This window comes from Leptonychotes weddellii, chromosome 7 (assembly GCF_054177405.1).
Source record: "Leptonychotes weddellii isolate Sample4059 chromosome 7, ASM5417740v2, whole genome shotgun sequence".
Classification (NCBI taxonomy): domain Eukaryota; kingdom Metazoa; phylum Chordata; class Mammalia; order Carnivora; family Phocidae; genus Leptonychotes; species Leptonychotes weddellii.
The window spans coordinates 88,054,310-88,071,688 of NC_138375.1; the positions used below are offsets into that span (position 1 = coordinate 88,054,310).

A 17,379-nucleotide genomic window follows, 5' to 3' on the forward strand; every position below is an offset into this window, starting at 1 on the left:
TACTCTTGTATGATTGTAGACCTTTGAAAATTTGTTGCTATCTTGTCTACCGTTTAGTCTATTTTGGTAAATATTCTATGTGCACTTGAAAAGAATCTTTATTCTGCGTTTGTTTTGTACAGTGTTCTGTGCATGTCAGGCTAAGTTGGTTGTGCTGTTCAGATTTTCTACATCTTTATTAAATTTTTTGTTCTGTCAACTACTGAGAGGTGTGTTAAAATTGCCAGTCATGATTGTGGATATGTATTTTTCTCCTATTCTGTCAGTTTTTATTTTATAAATGGAAGCTGTAAATTCAGAATACCTATAAATTGGATATAAATTTGGAAATATTTTATCTTCCTTTTGAAATGATGCCCTTTTATGTTCTGATAGTAGATCCTAAGCTTTTATTTGTTTGAAAATCACTTCATTTTCACCTTCACTTTTGAAGGGTATTTTCTTTGGGTGTAGAATTATATGTTGGCCTTTTTTTCTTCCTTTCAGCAAAGATGTTATTCCATTGTCTTGTCCCATAATGTCTGTTGAAAAGTTGGCTATCAGTATTATTGTTGGTCCTTTTAAGTCAGGGGTTAGCAAACTATTGCCTGCCTGTTTATATAAAGTTTTATTAGAACCCAGCCATGCCCATTTATGTGTGTATTGTCTGTAACTGCTTTCATTCTATAATGGTAGAACTGAGTAGGTACAGCAGAGATGGTGTGGTCTGTAATGCTTAAATTATTTATCATTTGGGTGTGTCCGGCTGGCTCAGTTGGTAGAGCCTGGGATTCGATCTTGGCGTCATGAGTTCAAGCCCCATGTGTGGTATAGAGTTTACTTAAACAAAACAAAACAAAACCCTAAAACAACAACAAAAAAACCCAAAAAACCAGGGTCGCCAGGGTGGCATAGTCAGTTAAGTGTCAGACTCTTGGTTTCAGCTCAGGTCATGATCTCAGGGTCATGAGATTGAGCCCGGCATTGGGCTCCACACTCAGTGCAGAGGCTGCTTGAGATTCTTTCTCCCTCTCCCTCTGCCCTTCCTGCTTGTGTTTGTGTTCTCTCACACACACACACTCTCTCTCTAAATATATAAATAAATAAATAAGTCTTTAAAAAAATAAATAAATCTTAAAAAAAATCATCATCTGGTCCTTTACAGAAAAGGTTTGTAGACCTTTTCTTAAGGAAATGTCTTTTTTCTCTGCATACTTTTAAGATTTTTCTCATTGTCTTTGATTTTCATCAGCTTGACCATGCTGTGCCTAGAGTAGTTTTTTTTTTTTTTTTCCTGTTTTCTTCAGGTTTTAAAATATATGGGTTTCTTATCTGTTGTCTCTTGAAATACTGCTTTTGTCCCATTTTCCTTCCCCTCTTTTTTTGGGAACTTTTAATTAAGAGGTATGTTAGATATTTTGACTATGTCCCATGTCTCTGCTGCTGTTTTCTGTGCTTTTTATTCTTTTATTTCTTAGGGCTTTAATTTGTAGATTTTTCTTTTGAGCTGCTTTCAAGTTCAGTAATCCAGTCTTCTGCAATTAATAGTCTGCTGTTAAACCAATCTAGTTAGTTCTTAATTTCATATACTATATATATATTTCAGTTCTGAATGTCTTCTGATTATCTTGTATACATTTTATTGTTGATATTATCGTTTTATCTCTTTTGTCCATCTTTTATTTTCCTGACTATATTAATTGTATTTTGTCTGATAACTGTAATCTCTAAATTACCCATGGATCTGTTTCTATTCTTTTTTCTTTTTAAAAATTTTTTGTTTTTTGTTCTTGTTTTTAGCATGCCTCATGAATTTTGAGTCATATGCTTGATATTTAGAATAAAAACACGGATGAGGTTCTGGATGATAATCTTCTTCCAAAGAGGGTTTTTTTTAAGATTTATTTATTTATTTGAGAGAGAGGGAGAGAGAGTGCACGTGCATGCATGTGCATCCGTGAGTGGGGGGAGGGGCAGAAGGAGAGGGAAAGAGAATCTCAAACAGACTATGTGCTGAGTGTTGGAGCCCCATGCAGAACTCCATCTCATGACCCTCAGATCATTATCTGAGCTGAAATCAAGAGTCAAATGCTCAACCAACTAAGCCACCCAGGCGCCCCAATTTTAGGCCTTTTAAAGTCTTGTCTATTTCACTTTTTTGTAGAGGCTGCTTTTAGGCAACAGGCTTGAGCAATGGAAACCTGAGCAAGGTAAAAGCCCACACAACCACTGAGCTGAATGCAAATAGGCTCATTAAGCAACCCACCTTGAAGTAGCCATAGGCCGTAAATAATGAACGGGCTATTTACAACCAGGCACAGTTACCAAAAAAGGGAAAATTCCGTATGTTCCGTCCTCCTTGCTCTGCCCTATAACTGTGGCCTCTCACAACCACCTCTTAGCAGATAGTCTTTCCTCTGCTGCCCTGTCTGCTGTTCCCTTGCAGTGTATTGAATACACTTTATCTCCTTTGTTCTGCTTTGGGTGAATTATTCACCGTGCCTCAAGCCTCCACCCAACTGGGACACCCCACAGTTTTCTCAGACTCCTAAGGTACATCCTTACTCTTCTCTTGTGGCTCTTCTGTGATCTTAATTGAAAGGCTGGAATATATGCCAAACCTTTGTACTTGGGAAAGACTTGAATTCCAGCTCCTCTACATAGCAGTGCGTAGTTGCTGAAATCCCTGCACAAGTATTTAACCTCTGAACTGTTGTTTTCTGCTGGATTTCCTGGAATCATGCCCTGTGAAAATGTAGACAAGTACTTGAAGGGATTTTTGTGTACCTTTTCACTGGTTCTCTCTTTTGTAATTTTGCCCTTCAAGTTCCATTTCCTTTGTTATCTATGAACTTCAACATTTGTCTCCTTGGTCTGTTAAAACTGCCATTTCCTGTTGAGGTCTAGTCTCCCAAATGGCAGTTTGGGAAATATACTCAGGGAAAAACCTGGTGTGAATTAAGGAGCTCACTTTGTGTGCTTCTCTTCTTTCCAGGATTTTGGCCCCTTAAGTCCTGCCTGCGTTGGTTGCCCTCCAGTGCCTTCATAAAGTTAATTATTTCTTCCAGCTTTTATAGTTATTTTCTGTGGCAGGCTTAGTTTCTTACAGAACCATGGGCAGATGTGGAAGTCCCAACAGTGTATTATAAACATAGCAGCTAGAATGATTCTTTCACATATATTAGATCATGACTCTCCTCTAGTCAAAGCCCTCCAGTGGTTCCTTTTTTCATTTGGAGTAAACATTATTTACTCCCCTTTCATTGTCTCTTTTGCCTAGAGTGCTCTTCCTCCCTGCCCCTCACTCCCAGTGTCTGCATGGCTAACGCCTTTACTTGGAAATCTTTGTTCAGATGTCTCTTTATTTAGCTTACTCTGACCACCCTCATTAAAATTGCCTTCTCCATTCTCTCTTGCCTTCTCTGCTCTATTTTTCCCTCATATCACCTCATGATTTAAAATTTATTTATTATATTTGTTGTTTTGTCTTAGTTATTAGAATGAAAACTCTACAAGGGCAAGGATTTTGGTAATTTTTGTTCATTGGTCTGGCACAAATATAAATGGTAGCCAGATGAGAATAGAGTTACAGAATCTAAGAGGGGAGGGAATTTAAGATGGAGGAGTAGTGATCAATTGTATCAAATGTAGAGGAATAATCTAAAAGTATTTATGGGAGTTTTGCATGGATTTTTAAATTAGGAAGTTATTTGTTACCTTGTAAGAGAAGTTTTAATGGAGGAGTAAGAGAGAAAAAGATTACCCAGGGTTGAAGAAGTGGTGATAGCATTTGTACGCTATTCCTTTTTTAGTTTTGTGAACAATATGGGAGGAAAGTTCATATTTACTTGGATAATTTATGGTTACTTTTTTTTAGGGGGTTAATAGATGGATGATTAGGTAGCTGGAGTTTTCTGTTTTACTTACTCTTATATTTATTAAGTCAGTATTTTGTCCCCAAAACTATACAGTGTTTTGAGTGTCATCCAAGGGAAGTATAGGCCATAACTGAACTGAAAGTTACTAAGCTTTCATATTGTGCACATAAATGTATCATAAAGGCCATTCCCTTTAGCTACTTAGCACTAGAAAAAAGTAAATTATGACTCTTGTTCCCAGCTGTTTTTGGTGCATACCTATTTATGTGTACAGTGTAACACTTAAGAGTAGAAACATTTTTCATTTAAGTGGTTCATAAAGCCTGCAGAGGTGCCTGTGTTTTAGAATTTTTTTTGGCAGGGCTTGAAAAGGCCCACCTTCCTCTCAAAGATTTGATGTATCCTTTGGGGGACATACTTCCAATTGGAAATTGCTATTCCATATTACTTTCCCCAGTCCATCATTCCTGGATTTAAGTTTCAGGTGTTGCTTTTTATGGTACACGAATTTTTGTGAACGTTTTGAGGAAAAAGAAGGTGATTGTGTGTATTGCAGTGCTTGCAAACTGATGAAAGACCTATATTTTTTCTTTCAAATTTCCAGTCCATCATGGATGGATCTTCTGAAAAATACAGTAAGAAATAAAGTACTAGAAAAATGGAATGAAAGAAAGCATGCAAAATGCAAGCCCCAATTTTTTATTAGATTCAAAAGATATAACATTATACTGTTGAATTATTGTCAAGTTTCTAACTTTGCTTGCTCTCAGTTTCTGTACATATTTTCTCATGGATTAGTAACAAAAATTTGTGGATTGGTGATGGTTCTTGGACTGGACTTTCTTGGATCACACTTTGAGTAGCACTGATACAGTGTGTGATGCTATATAGTCTTAATCATCCCCTTAATTTACATTGTTTTTAAAATGAATGAAAGGTTTAAATGAGGTATGGATAACAGACTTTTTATTATTTATTTTTAAAGTTTATTTTTGTTAGTACTTTCTGCACCTAACATGGTTCTTGAACTTATGACCTTGAGATCAAGAGATACATGTTCTTCTGACTGAGCCAGCCAGGTGCACCTGGATTATAGATTTTTTTTTTTTTTTTTTAAGAAAAGGTAATTTATACTGTGTTAAAGCTCTCCTACCTCCTAAGTTCTTATGTATAACTGGTAACATTTTGCTTTTTGATTATAGTTGATGGTTTTTACTGGTGCTTTAATGGGAGTGACTTACTGGTAATAGTAAGATTTTCTGTAATTCCAGTTACATATTTTCCTTGAAACTATAAAAACATATATTTTGAACATGAAAGGAAAAGTTATACCACTTATCACCACAAGATGTCACTTATGTAAAAATAAAGTTGGTATCCTAGTACTCAAAGCTGGAAAGCTCCAGGTCAGTAGGTAAATGAAAAAGCAGGCAAATTAAAAAAAAAAAAAAAAAAAAAAATTGAAACAAGTATTGGTTTTCAGCAGTCAGTGAAAGTATTGCCAATTCAGCATTATTTGAATCAACTCTCTTAATGTTTAACAAAAAGAATTTCTTAATTTCTAAGATTGATGCAGTAAGTGATACATGTTTTTAGGCCATATTTGAATCCAGATAAGGAAGGAGGTAGACCTAAAATGACTCAATACAAGTGTACATATTTTGAGGGTAAATGAGGTATGTGGTTTTGGTTTTTGTTTTTGTTTTTTTTTGAGGTGTTTGTTTTAACTCTCCCAAACCTATTGGTGACAAGCAATTGTTTTGGTGACAAGCAAAGAGGAATATGAGAAGAAATATATAATTTATATCAGAAATTTCAATAGTTTTCATGACATATCTGCATGAGGTTGAATATTACTTCAAGTTGAAACAGTGCCTGGGATATTTCTAGTATCTTCTCTGAACCTAAACTTAATATCTGCCTGTGTTAACACAAAAGATATTTATATTTGTTGTTGAAGACTATGTTAAACATGATCAGCAAAACCTTTGGCTTTAATACTGGGATCTTGTTTTCTTACTTTTAATTTGAGAGAGTGTGTCAGTACCTAAAAGTGGTTGGGAAGGGGACTCTGGCATCTCAAGCTTATAAGGAATAAACCAAGTTTCCATTAGGTCATGAATAAAATTACTCCTAGGGTTGGAGAGGTTGGGTTGTCCTAAAAATTGGTACTTTGTTATTCTTCATTGCTCACTTCTCTAACACTGGTGGAGAAGAATGGTGGAAAGTTCTTGGGGAAAGTATAAGGGGGTCAGACACGAGAAAATGAATTTTCTTTTTTCTTTTGATATGTGTATATGTGATCACATTTTCTATTTATTACCTATCTAATTACTTCAGTTCTTTTGCTTTCTTACCCCATTAAGATCTTTAAGGTTTTTTAGGAAGGGTTTAGACTTTTCATTTATGAAAGCATATATGGTCATTAAGTAAAAGAGAAAAATAATAAAAAGTAGAAGGAAAATAACAAAAAGTAGATAGGGAAAAAAACCCCTCATGTGTGGTTCCATTTTTTAAAAAATATATTCTGTGTCTACTTATCTGATTGAAGCAAACTTACCTTTTTTTTTTTTTTTAAGATTTTATTTGTCAGAGAGAGCACAAGCAGGGGGAGCTGCAGGCAGAGGGAGAAACAGGCTCCCTGCTGAGCAAGGAGCCCAATGTGGGACTTGATCCCAGGACCCCGGGACCATGACCTGAGCTGGAGGCAGATGCTTAACCGACTGAGCCACCCAGGCATCCCGGTTCCATTATTTTTAATATTCCCTTCTCAGTTACCTTTGCACTGTAGAAGAGTGAGAAGTTTTAAGAAGGGATTCTAAATGTAATCCAGTGAACATTTATAGTATTTTAATATTTGGTAGTTGTATATCCTCAGATACAGTTTTCATGTATTGCTTTCTCTACTACTTGTATATTTTGTAGCTGTATGTTTAGAGAAAAGTCAGTGTTTTAATTATTTAACAACTTTTGTGTCCCACTAGTGGTCACCATTGTATTTAATTTTATGAGCTGCATAGAAAGGAAGAGTAATTTTTTTTCATAGTAAATTTCGTTGCCTCTACTCTTTTTGGAAAAAAAAGTACTTAGCTTTTATTTATTTGTTTGTTTGTTTATTTATATTTTTATGTAATGACCGTTTATAACATTTACCTTCTGTATTAGTTTGCTATGGCTGCCATAACAGAAAGACAGACTCTGTGGCTTAAAAGAAATTTATTTTCCCCCAATTTCTGGAGGCTAGAAGTCCAAGATCAAGGTGGGCAGTTCTGATTTCTTCTGAGGCCCCTTTCCCTGCTTTGCATATGGCCACCTTCTTGCTGTGGCCTCACCTGGTCATCCCTTCGTCTTTGTGTGTCTGTGTCTTAATCTGCTCCTACAAAGATACCACTCATGTTGGATTAAGGTCCACCCATATTGACCTCATTTTGGCTTAATTACCTCTTTAAAGGCTCTGTCTCCTAATAGCCACATTCTTGGGGCTAGGACTTCATAGGAATTTTGGAAGGTATACAACTTAGCCTGTAATAACACCTGATTGATCATTCATTCTTGATAAGTGCTTACTGTGCCTACATTAAGCTTAAATTTGTAAAGTGTGCAAAAACTAAAGTTAGTAGTTTTATGTCAGGGCTTTCTCTGTGTAGTTAGAGAAGCTTTTCTGGTCTACTCTTAGGCCTAAGCTGAGATGCAAGGGTTTCTCATACTTCTTGGTGATTGAACTGTTTCATGAAATAGCCATGTGGTGTAAATTTTTTCTTTTTTCTGCAGTTTGTTGTGAAAAGTATGAAAGGTTGTTAATTATAAGCTAATAACTCTTGTAAGTAGTTAATTACAATTTGTAATAATACAGTCTTAGTTTCCTGTTAGTTTCTTTAGGAGGATTTTGCTTTGATGTGCTAAAACACAATATTTAGTGATTTAAATTCTTGAGTAAACATGAATGAAGCTTAAATGTAATATCCTGATTTCTAAGTATGTAAAGTGGTGGCTTATCTGATCCCTCATAATGTTTTTCTCAGAAATAGATGTATGTCTTTTGGTCTTCTTTTGGAGAACTCAGCATCTTATTCACACATATGAATAAAACATTATGAATGTTTTAAATATCAGCTTTATAGTGGTATAATTTGCATATAATAAATTATCCACCTAAAGATTGTAATTAGATGTTTTGATAGATATATGTATCAGTGAAATCACCACCACAGTTAAGAAGATACAGAACATTTCCATCATCTTATGGAATAAAATTTTCTTATGTTCCTTTGTTCTTCATTTCTCCCTCTACCCAGTGGCCCCAGTGTACCACTGATCTGCTTCAGTCTCGATTAGTTTGCCTTTTCTATAAGTTTAAGTGAATTAAATCATGCTGTTTGTGTCTGACTTCTTTCTTTCTTTTTTTTTTTTTTTTAAGATTTTATTTATTTGTTTGACAGAGAGAGAGATAGCGAGAGAGGGAACACAAGCAGGGGGATTGGGAGAGGGAGAAGCAGGCTTCCGGCTGAGCAGGGAGCCCGATGTGGGGCTCGATCCCAGGACCCTGGGATCACGACCTGAGCCGAAGGCAGATGCTTAATGACTGAGCCACCCAGGCACCCCGTGTCTGACTTCTTTCACTCAGAATGATGATTTTGAGAATTCATCCACTGTGTTGCATATATCAGTAATTAATTTGTTTTCATTGCTGGGTGGTATTCCAGTGTTTGGCTAAATCACATTTTACCAATGGATATTTATATTTTTTACAGTTTTTTTTACTCTTATGAATAAAGCTGCTATGAATGTTCATGTAAGTTGTTATGTGGAAATATGTTTTTATTTCTCTGGGGAGTGGAATTGACTGGGTCACATGGTGAGCTTATGTTTAAATTTGTTAAGACTCACCCAGTTTTCCAAAGTGTTTTTTTTTTTTTTTTTATATTCCCATCAACAATATGTGAGAGTTCTCGTTTCTCCAGAGCCTTGGCAACATTTGTTATTGTCAGTCTCCTTAATTTCAGCTATTCTAATGGATGTGTAATGATATCTCATTTAATATGCATTTACTTGATAATTAATAATCTTAAGTGGTTTTTAATATGCTTACTGGCATTCCTGATATTTTGTGAAATGTCTTCATGTATTTTGACCATTTTTTGTTTTGTTTGGTTTAAGATTTTAAATAATCTTTCCAACCAAGGTGGGGCTTGAACTTACAACTCCTAGATCAAGAGCCACATGCTCCACCCACTGAGCCAGCCAGGCACCCCTTGACCATTTTTTTTTTAACCATTCATTTTTGATTGGCTTCTTTGTTTTCTTATAAATGAGTCATAATTGTTATATAACTGGTTTTTTAGATTAAACTTTAGACTTTGGAGTAATTGTAGATTCATATGCTGTTTTAAGAAATAATACAAAGATATGCTATTATGCTATGTACCCTTTACCCAGTTTTCTTCAATGATAAACTGTAGTATAATATCACAGCAGGATGTTGACATTGATACAATCTACCAATCTTATCCAGATTCACCGGTTTTACTTATACTTACTTGTGTGTGTGTCCTCTGTTCTGTTTTGTGTCGTGTATAGGCATCACAACAGTAAAGATACATAACTGTTCCATCTCGTGTTGCCCTTTTATATCCACCTTTCCCTTTTTTGATCTTAAGGTGCAGCAGCCACTGATCTTTCTCCATATATATAGTTTTGTTATTTCACGAATGTTATGTAAATGAAATAATACAGTATATAACCTTTTATTTTACTTTTTTTTTTTAAAGATTGTATTTATTTATTTTACAGAGAGACAGCGAGAGAGGGAACACAAGCAGGGGGAGTGGGAGAGGGAGAAGCAGACTCCCCGCTGAGCAGGGAGCCCGATGTGGGGCTCGATCCCAGGACCCTGGGATCATGACCTGAGCCAAAGGCAGACACTTAATGACTGAGCCACCCAGGTGCCCCAGTACATAGCCTTTTAAAATTAACTTTTCTCACTCAGCATATTTCTGTGGAGATTAATCAGAGTTGTCTTATGTATCAATAGTTTATCATCCCTGCTGAGTAGTATTCCATGCTGTGGATATACCACAGTTTGTTGAACCATTCGTCCATTGATGGACATCTGGGTTGTTTCTGTTTTGGCTAATAGGAATAAAAGCTGCTATGAATACCTGTACGCAGGTTTTTGTGTATCAGTTTCCATTTCCCAGAGATAAATACCCAAGAGTGAAATTACTTGGTTGTATGGAAATTACAGGTTTAGTTCTATAAAATTGCCAAACTGCCAGAGTGGCTGTAACCTTTTAAATTCCCACCAGCAGTATATGAGTGATCCAGTTCCTCTCTGTCCTCAGTATCGTTAGGTGTTGTTACTGTTTTAAAATTTAACTTTCTTTCTTTCAAGAGAGAGCACGTGAGAGTGGGTGGAGGGGCAGAAGGAGAGGGAGAGAGAATCTTAAGCAGGCTGCACGCCCAGCGCAGAGCACAGCGCGGGGCTCGATCTCATGATCCTGAGATCATGACCTGAGCCGAAATCAAGAGTTGGTCCTTAACCAGCTGAGCCAAAATCAAGAGTTGGTGCCTAACCAGCTGAGCCACTCTAAAATTATTTTTTTATTTTAGATGAGAGCCATTCTGATATATGTGTAGTTATATCTTGCTGTGGTTTTAATTTGTATTTCCTTAATAGCTAATGAAATTGATTATCTTTTCATATGCTTTTTGCCATTTGTGTATCTCCTTCAGTGAATTGTTTGTTGATGTCTATTTTGGTTTGCTAGGGCTGCCATAGAGAATGCCACAGAATTGGTGGCTTGATTAACAGAAATTTATTTCTCACTGTTCTAGAGGCTAGAAGTCTACCATCAGACTGAAGGTAGGTTTGGTTTCTCCTCAGGCCTCTCTCCTTGGCTTACAGGTGGCTGCCATCTTTCTGTATCCTCATGCTGTCCTGTCCTGTAGAATCCAAAAGTCTGACAGATTTCCTTCATTTTGTTCCTTCTCTCCCTTTTACTCCAAGATGGCAGTGTCTCTGTTGTATAATCCCATCTTTCTGGCTTCTGCTGTGACATCTGATTATATTCCTGAGTTGGCACCCATGATCTCTTGGTGAAATACTTTTCTAGCCACACTTTTGAAAAAGGTCTGATGATGAGTTCTTGTATTTTGCAATATAGATAGGCTGAAAATTTTCCAAATCTTCAAGTTCTAGTTCTTTTTTGCTTAACAGTCCTTCAACTTATATTTCTTTCTCACTTTTATCGTAAGAAACAAGGAGAAACCAGGCTGTGCCTTTAATACTTTGCTTAGAAATCTTGTCAGCTGTATATCCAAGTTCATCACTTTTAACTTCCACTTTCCGTACAACACTAGGAGACAAGTTCTTGCCACTTTTTTTTTTTAACAAGGATTGCCTTTCCTCCAGTTTCTAATAACATGCTCTTCATTTCCATCAGAGATCTCATCATAATTGCCTTTAACATCCATATTCCTACTAACGCTCTCTTCAAGGCAGTGTAGGTTCTTTTTTTTTTTTTTTCTTTTTTAAATATGCACCTCCAAACTGTTCCAGCCTCTATCCATTACTTACTTCCAAAGCCACTTTCACATTTTTAGGTGTTATAGCAGCATTCTATTTCTGGGTACCAAAATCTATTGGTTTGTTATGGCTGCCATAACAAAATACCACAGACTGTGTGGTTTAAACAACAGAGATTTATTTCTCACAGTTTCTCACAGTTCTTCCAGGAGACTGGAATTCCCAGTTTGGTTACTCTTGAGGCCTCACTGCTTGGCTTACATTTGATTGTCTCCTTGCTGTGTCCTCACATGGCCTTTTCTTTGTGGATGTGCACCAATGATGTCTGTCTCTCTTCTTAGGACACCAGTTTTACTGGATTAGAGCTCTACACTTATGATCTTATTTAACCTTACTGATCTCTTTAAAGGCCCTAGTAAAGTCACCTTGGGGGTTGAGGAAACACAGTTCAATCCATAGCAATGTTTTTGTCCCTTTTCTAATTGAATTTTTTTGTTAACTGTTGAATTTTGAAGTTTGACATATATTCTGGGTATTAGTCCTTTATCTTATATATGCAGTATGGTTACAGGTATTTTCTGCCAGTCTCTCTCTATTTTTTTTCCCTCTAAATGGGGAGGAAGAGTTTTAAATTTTGATGAGATCCAGTTTATCAGCATTCCCTTTTATGGACTGTACTTTAGTTGTCAAGTCTGAGAACTCTTTGCCTAGCTGTATAACTGTTTTAAAAATATGTCCTTCCATGTTGAAGGAAAAATGATTAGAGATTGCAAATTACACATTTTCTTTTGCTGGGGGAATTTGTGAATATGCTGGGAGAAGGTTCACTTAGAATAGGGGCAGATCAGTTGTGAGCAAAATAATTTGTTGGGAGGGGGCACCTGGGTGCCTCAGTCGGTTAAATGTCTGCCTTCGCCTCTGCCCAGCATTTGGCTCCTTGCTCAGTGGGGAGTCTGCTTCTCTCTCTCTCCCTGTTCCTGCTGCTCCCCCTACTTGTGCTCTCTCTCTCTTTCTGTCAAATAAATAAATAAAATCTTAAAAAAAAAATTTGTTGGGGGATGGTTCTTACGTTTTTCTTTTTTTCAGTTCTTCTCTGTAAGGCATTGATAGTTTTTGTTCTGCACTCTCTTTTAAGGATGCTTATATAACAATTAACTTTGGAAAGTAGCAAATGTCTATTTTATCTTACATGGTAGCATCGTCATCTGCTTGGTCAGTCCAAATTGGAAACACCGGGTATCCTTACTGAGTGTCCCAATCTCATTCTTCAGTCACTGCATCCCACTGATTTCAACTTTTAGGTAGCTCTTGTGTCTTTCCTACGTTTGCATCCTTATTACTAACTGCTCTGGTTCATCACCTTATCTTCTCATTTAAGTGTTAAAATTGCCTTTACATAATTGTTTGATTAGGGAGTATCACTGGGGGTTTCCCTTCATGTTTATGTTTTTTTTTTGGGGGGGGTGGGCGGAGGAGAGGTAGGGATTAAAAAGATGGTGTGAGTGACAGTCTTTCTTTAATGAGTGTTCTTTCTTGAGAAAAGAAAATTCTTACTTTCTGGCTTATGAAAATATTTTAGTGGTGATTCAAAGATTTTTCTTTTTTTTTTTTTCATGATTATACAGAGGAGATTTTGAGATGAGAGAATCTTTATTCCTATGTTCATATAGATATTTTGCCCAGAAGTGAGGTACAATTTTATAGTTTTGTATGATTGATGGGCTTCATTACAACGTAGCACTTCAATATTTGTAGAGTAGATGAAAAATATATATTTAATTACATGTAAGAATGCAGTTTTCTAATATTGTTCATTATTTCTAATTTTTAAGAAATATTTTAATAGCTATATAATGTAAAAAATCGAAATAATGGAATTTTTTTCTTTTTTTTATATAGGAATGAAGATCTAAAGCAAATGTTGGAGAGCAACAAAGATTCTGCTAAGTTGGATGCTATGAAACGGATTGTTGGGGTAGGTAAAATAGATCATTTCAATTTTGGAAAAGGGACATGTAGTGATTATATTAAATATGTGTTAAATAATATATTAAGTACCAAATCAAACATCTCATTTTCCCTTTATATTAATATTTCCTGTCTAAAATGTTTTGGAAGAAGTTTGGAGTGTCACAGTTCAGATACTTGAGTTTTGTTTTGTTTTTGTTTTCAGAACTTGAGTTTTAATTCCGTCTTTTCTGTGTTCTAATTTCCCTATCTCTAATATCAAGATATTTCTCCTCTGAGATAGAAAGAACTAATCATTTTGAAGACAAAATAGGATTATATACAACAATATTTTGACTTCTTACATGGAGGGATTGTAGATTAGCTGAAGGATTTTCTTGTGTCATTTAATGGCCTAAAAATTGTGAGCATTCTTCTGTGTTTCAAATTCCCTTGCTACCAGTACCAATGCTTTATTCAATTTAGTATCATAGAAGTTCTTTTTTATTTTATTTTATTTTATTTATTTGAGAGAGAGAGCGCACAAGCAGGGGTGGGGGCAGAGGGAGAGGGAGAAGCAGACTCCCCGCTGAGCAGGGAGCCCGACATGGGGCTTGATCCCAGGACCCCGAGATCAGGGCCCAAGCCGAAGGCAGACGCTTAACCGATTGAGCCACTCAGATGCCCCGTATCATAGAAGTGCTAATGAATATTAGTAAATGCAAGAACATTCACCAGTTTTCAGTTGTAATATAAAATTCAAACAATTGACTGAAAGTTATTAGAGTCATTTGTCAGAGAGCTAAAAATATAATGCAATTCCTAATTATATATGAAATTTTTAATAAAATATTTTCGCAGTTTGTATTATATGCACTCGAGGGGTTTTTTTAGCATTCTTTTTTTTTTTTTTTTTTTACATTCACAGTGAAAACACTGTTTAACTCAGTGACTGTCTAATGCTAAAGAGTTTTGATTTTTTCTCAGTGGAATTAAATTCACAAAACCTGTCTTTCTCATTGCTACTGTGCAGTTCATCACCACCATTGCTGATTTTATCTGTCACATATTTTATATAATGTCAAAATGTAATATATTTGTATAATTGCACAAATAAACTCTTATAATAAGGTGACAACACAACTGAAACAATACTGTTTTCCAGCAGGAAATGCCACCATATGAGAGTTTGAAATATCCTTTCTTTTCTTGGTATATTAAATTCAAATCCCATTTATGAAAGATGATTATAGGTATCAATATGTTCATTTAAGGGTGACTTGTTACGAAAATCAGATTTATAAAAGTTAAGGACTAACTGTATCTGTAGAACACCTGCAGGTTATTTGATTCTTACATTCTGGTTTATGTCATTTGGTAACGTAGGGGACATGTTCAAGATTCTTTATAAATTTTTCAGTTGTTAATGTTAAGCTGTATAAATAATTACATTTATGGACAGGTAGTTCTTGCTTTGCATGGCTTTGATAACACACAGATTTCAGTTAACACAGTTTAGTTAAATAACACCAATCCCACAACAACATGGTTCAAATTTCAGTTACCAGGGCATATTAACATAGTAATTGCGTAATGTACAAACTTCACCAGTAACTCTTGAATTCACAGCTCACTATGTAGATAACAAATATACATCATGATCATTGACCAGTCATGTCACTTCTTTCAAAGTCTTTTATTGATTTGTCACTGTGTACATTACTTGGTGTATGTACAGACAGCAAAACATGTAGTTGTGTTCCCTCCTTGCTTCCTAGTGAGAAACCCACTTGACATTTTACAAAAATCGATAATGAAAGAGAGATTTGGTCAACAAAGATGAAAATGCGGCAAAGAAATAAAAAGTGATAACATTTGGGACACCTGGGTGGCACAGTCAGTTCAGCATCTACCTTCAACTCAGGTAATGATCCCAGGGTCCTGGGATCAAGTCCCTCATGGGGCTCCTTGCTCAGCGGAGAGCCTGCTTCTCCCTCTGCCTGCTGGTCCCCCTGCTTGTGCTCTCTCTCTGACAAATAAATAAAATCTTTTAAAAAAAGTGGTAACATTGGAAATGAAAATCAGGTACAATGTAAATGGAGTTATAAAGAAATAGCCAACTGTGGGAATGGTGACATGGCCATTTTTTGAGAGACTCTAATTATGTAGCTGGAAGAATGTAGTAAAGGTGAGCTTTTCAACATAAATAAGGGAAATGGTTGTGATAAAAAGGATGAAGATATGCCCTCAGGATCTATCCATTTTGTCACAAATGGCAGGATTCCTTCTTTCTCATGGCTGAATAGTATTCCATTATATCTATATATCTGTATCACCTTTATCCATTTATCTGTGGACAGATTCTTGGGTTGTTTCCGTATCTTGGCTACTGTGAATAATGCTGCAATGAACATCGGAGCATAGATATCTCTTTGAGATAGTGATTTTATTTCCTTTGGATATATACTGAGAAATGGGATTGCTGAATCATATGATAGTTCTATTTTTAATTTTTTTGAGCAGCCTCCATACTGTTTTCCATGGTGGCTGTACCAATTTACATTGCCACCAACAGTAGAAAGGATTCTCTTTTCTCTACATCCTTGCCATCACTTGTTATCTCTTGTCTTCTTGGTGATAGTTATTCTTTTTTTTTTTAAAAGATTTTATTTATTTATTTGAGAGACAGAATGAGACAGAGAGAGAGAACATGAGAGGGGGGAGAATCAGAGGGAGAAGCAGACTCCCTGCTGAGCAGGGAGTCCGATGCGGGACTCGATCCCAAGACTCCAGGATCATGACCTGAGCTGAAGGCAGTCGCTTAACCAACTGAGCCACCCAGGCGCCCCGATGATAGTTATTCTAAGAGGCTTGAAGTAATACTTCATTATAAATGTACACAATGTTATATGTCAATTATCTCAATAAGTCTGAAAAAAGTTATTCTTCATTATACAGTGATGTAAATATATATGTAAATTTTCAAATAATATTGAGGCATAAAAAGTAAAAGTTTCATCTTCTAGTTAAATTTTAGAACCAAATTCTCAAGTTCTGTTAAAAATTGTTTTTGAACTTTCATTAGGATAATATGGAATTAATATATTCCCTTCTTTCTTCCCTCTTTCCCTGTCTTTCAGTAGCATTATGTTTATATTTTGTGGTTTTTATCATAGAGATCTTGTGCATTCCTTGTTAGATTCATTTCTATGTATTTTTAAATCTTGATGGCCATTATGAATGGTTCCCTTCATTATATTTTTAACATTAATTATTAATGGTATATAGGAAGACAAATGACTTTTCTGTGTTCTGTATTTGGCCTCCTCAGTGAACTCTCTTCTTATCTCTAACAGTTTTTTAGTTTCCTATGCTTGGATTTTCTGGATAGATAATTGCGTCGGGAAATTATGGGAGATTTATATTTATTTTAAAATATTTTTAACTCATTTTTTTATATGTAGAAAAAGCCTACTGGGCTCTATGTTGGAATTGCGTTAACTCTATAATAGATCAATTTTGGGAGAATTAACATTTTAACAGTATTTTGCCTTATGACCCATGATCATGATTCTATTTCTTCACTTGTTTAGGTCATCTTTAATTTCTCTCAATAGTGTATTATATTATAGTTTTTAGTGTTAAATTTTAAGTTGTATTATTTTGTTAATACTTTATCTAAATACTTTGTGTTTTTGAATGCTATTTATTGAATGATATATTTTAATTTTCAGTGAGCAATTATTGTTTGCTAATTCCCCTTTTTATTAAGTAACTAATAGTTATTTTACTTGAAATTTTTTCAGTGAGCTGTTAGAGCAATTATTTGTTCACCTTTACTTTTGTCCAGTTTTTTTTTTTTTTTTAAAGATTTTATTTATTTATTTGACAGAGAGAGACAGCGAGAGAGGGAACACAAGCAGGGGGAGTGGGAGAGGGAGAAGCAGGCTTCCCGCCGAGCAGGGAGCCCGATGCGGGGCTCGATCCCAGGACTCTGGGATCATGACCTGAGCCGAAGGCAGACGCTTAACGACTGAGCCACCCAGGCGC

The 17,379-nt window shown here is 35.7% G+C and overlaps 1 protein-coding gene across 1 annotated transcript in view; it reads left to right on the forward strand.

Moving 5' to 3' along the window:
* AP3B1 (adaptor related protein complex 3 subunit beta 1) overlaps window positions 1-17,379 on the forward strand; it is a 248,677-nt gene that overhangs the window by 21,134 nt on the left and 210,164 nt on the right. The window contains exon 2 of the mRNA XM_081825590.1: window positions 13,282-13,357. Within this exon, the coding sequence (XP_081681716.1) occupies window positions 13,282-13,357 (76 nt within the window). The remainder of the gene's footprint in view (window positions 1-13,281; window positions 13,358-17,379) is intronic.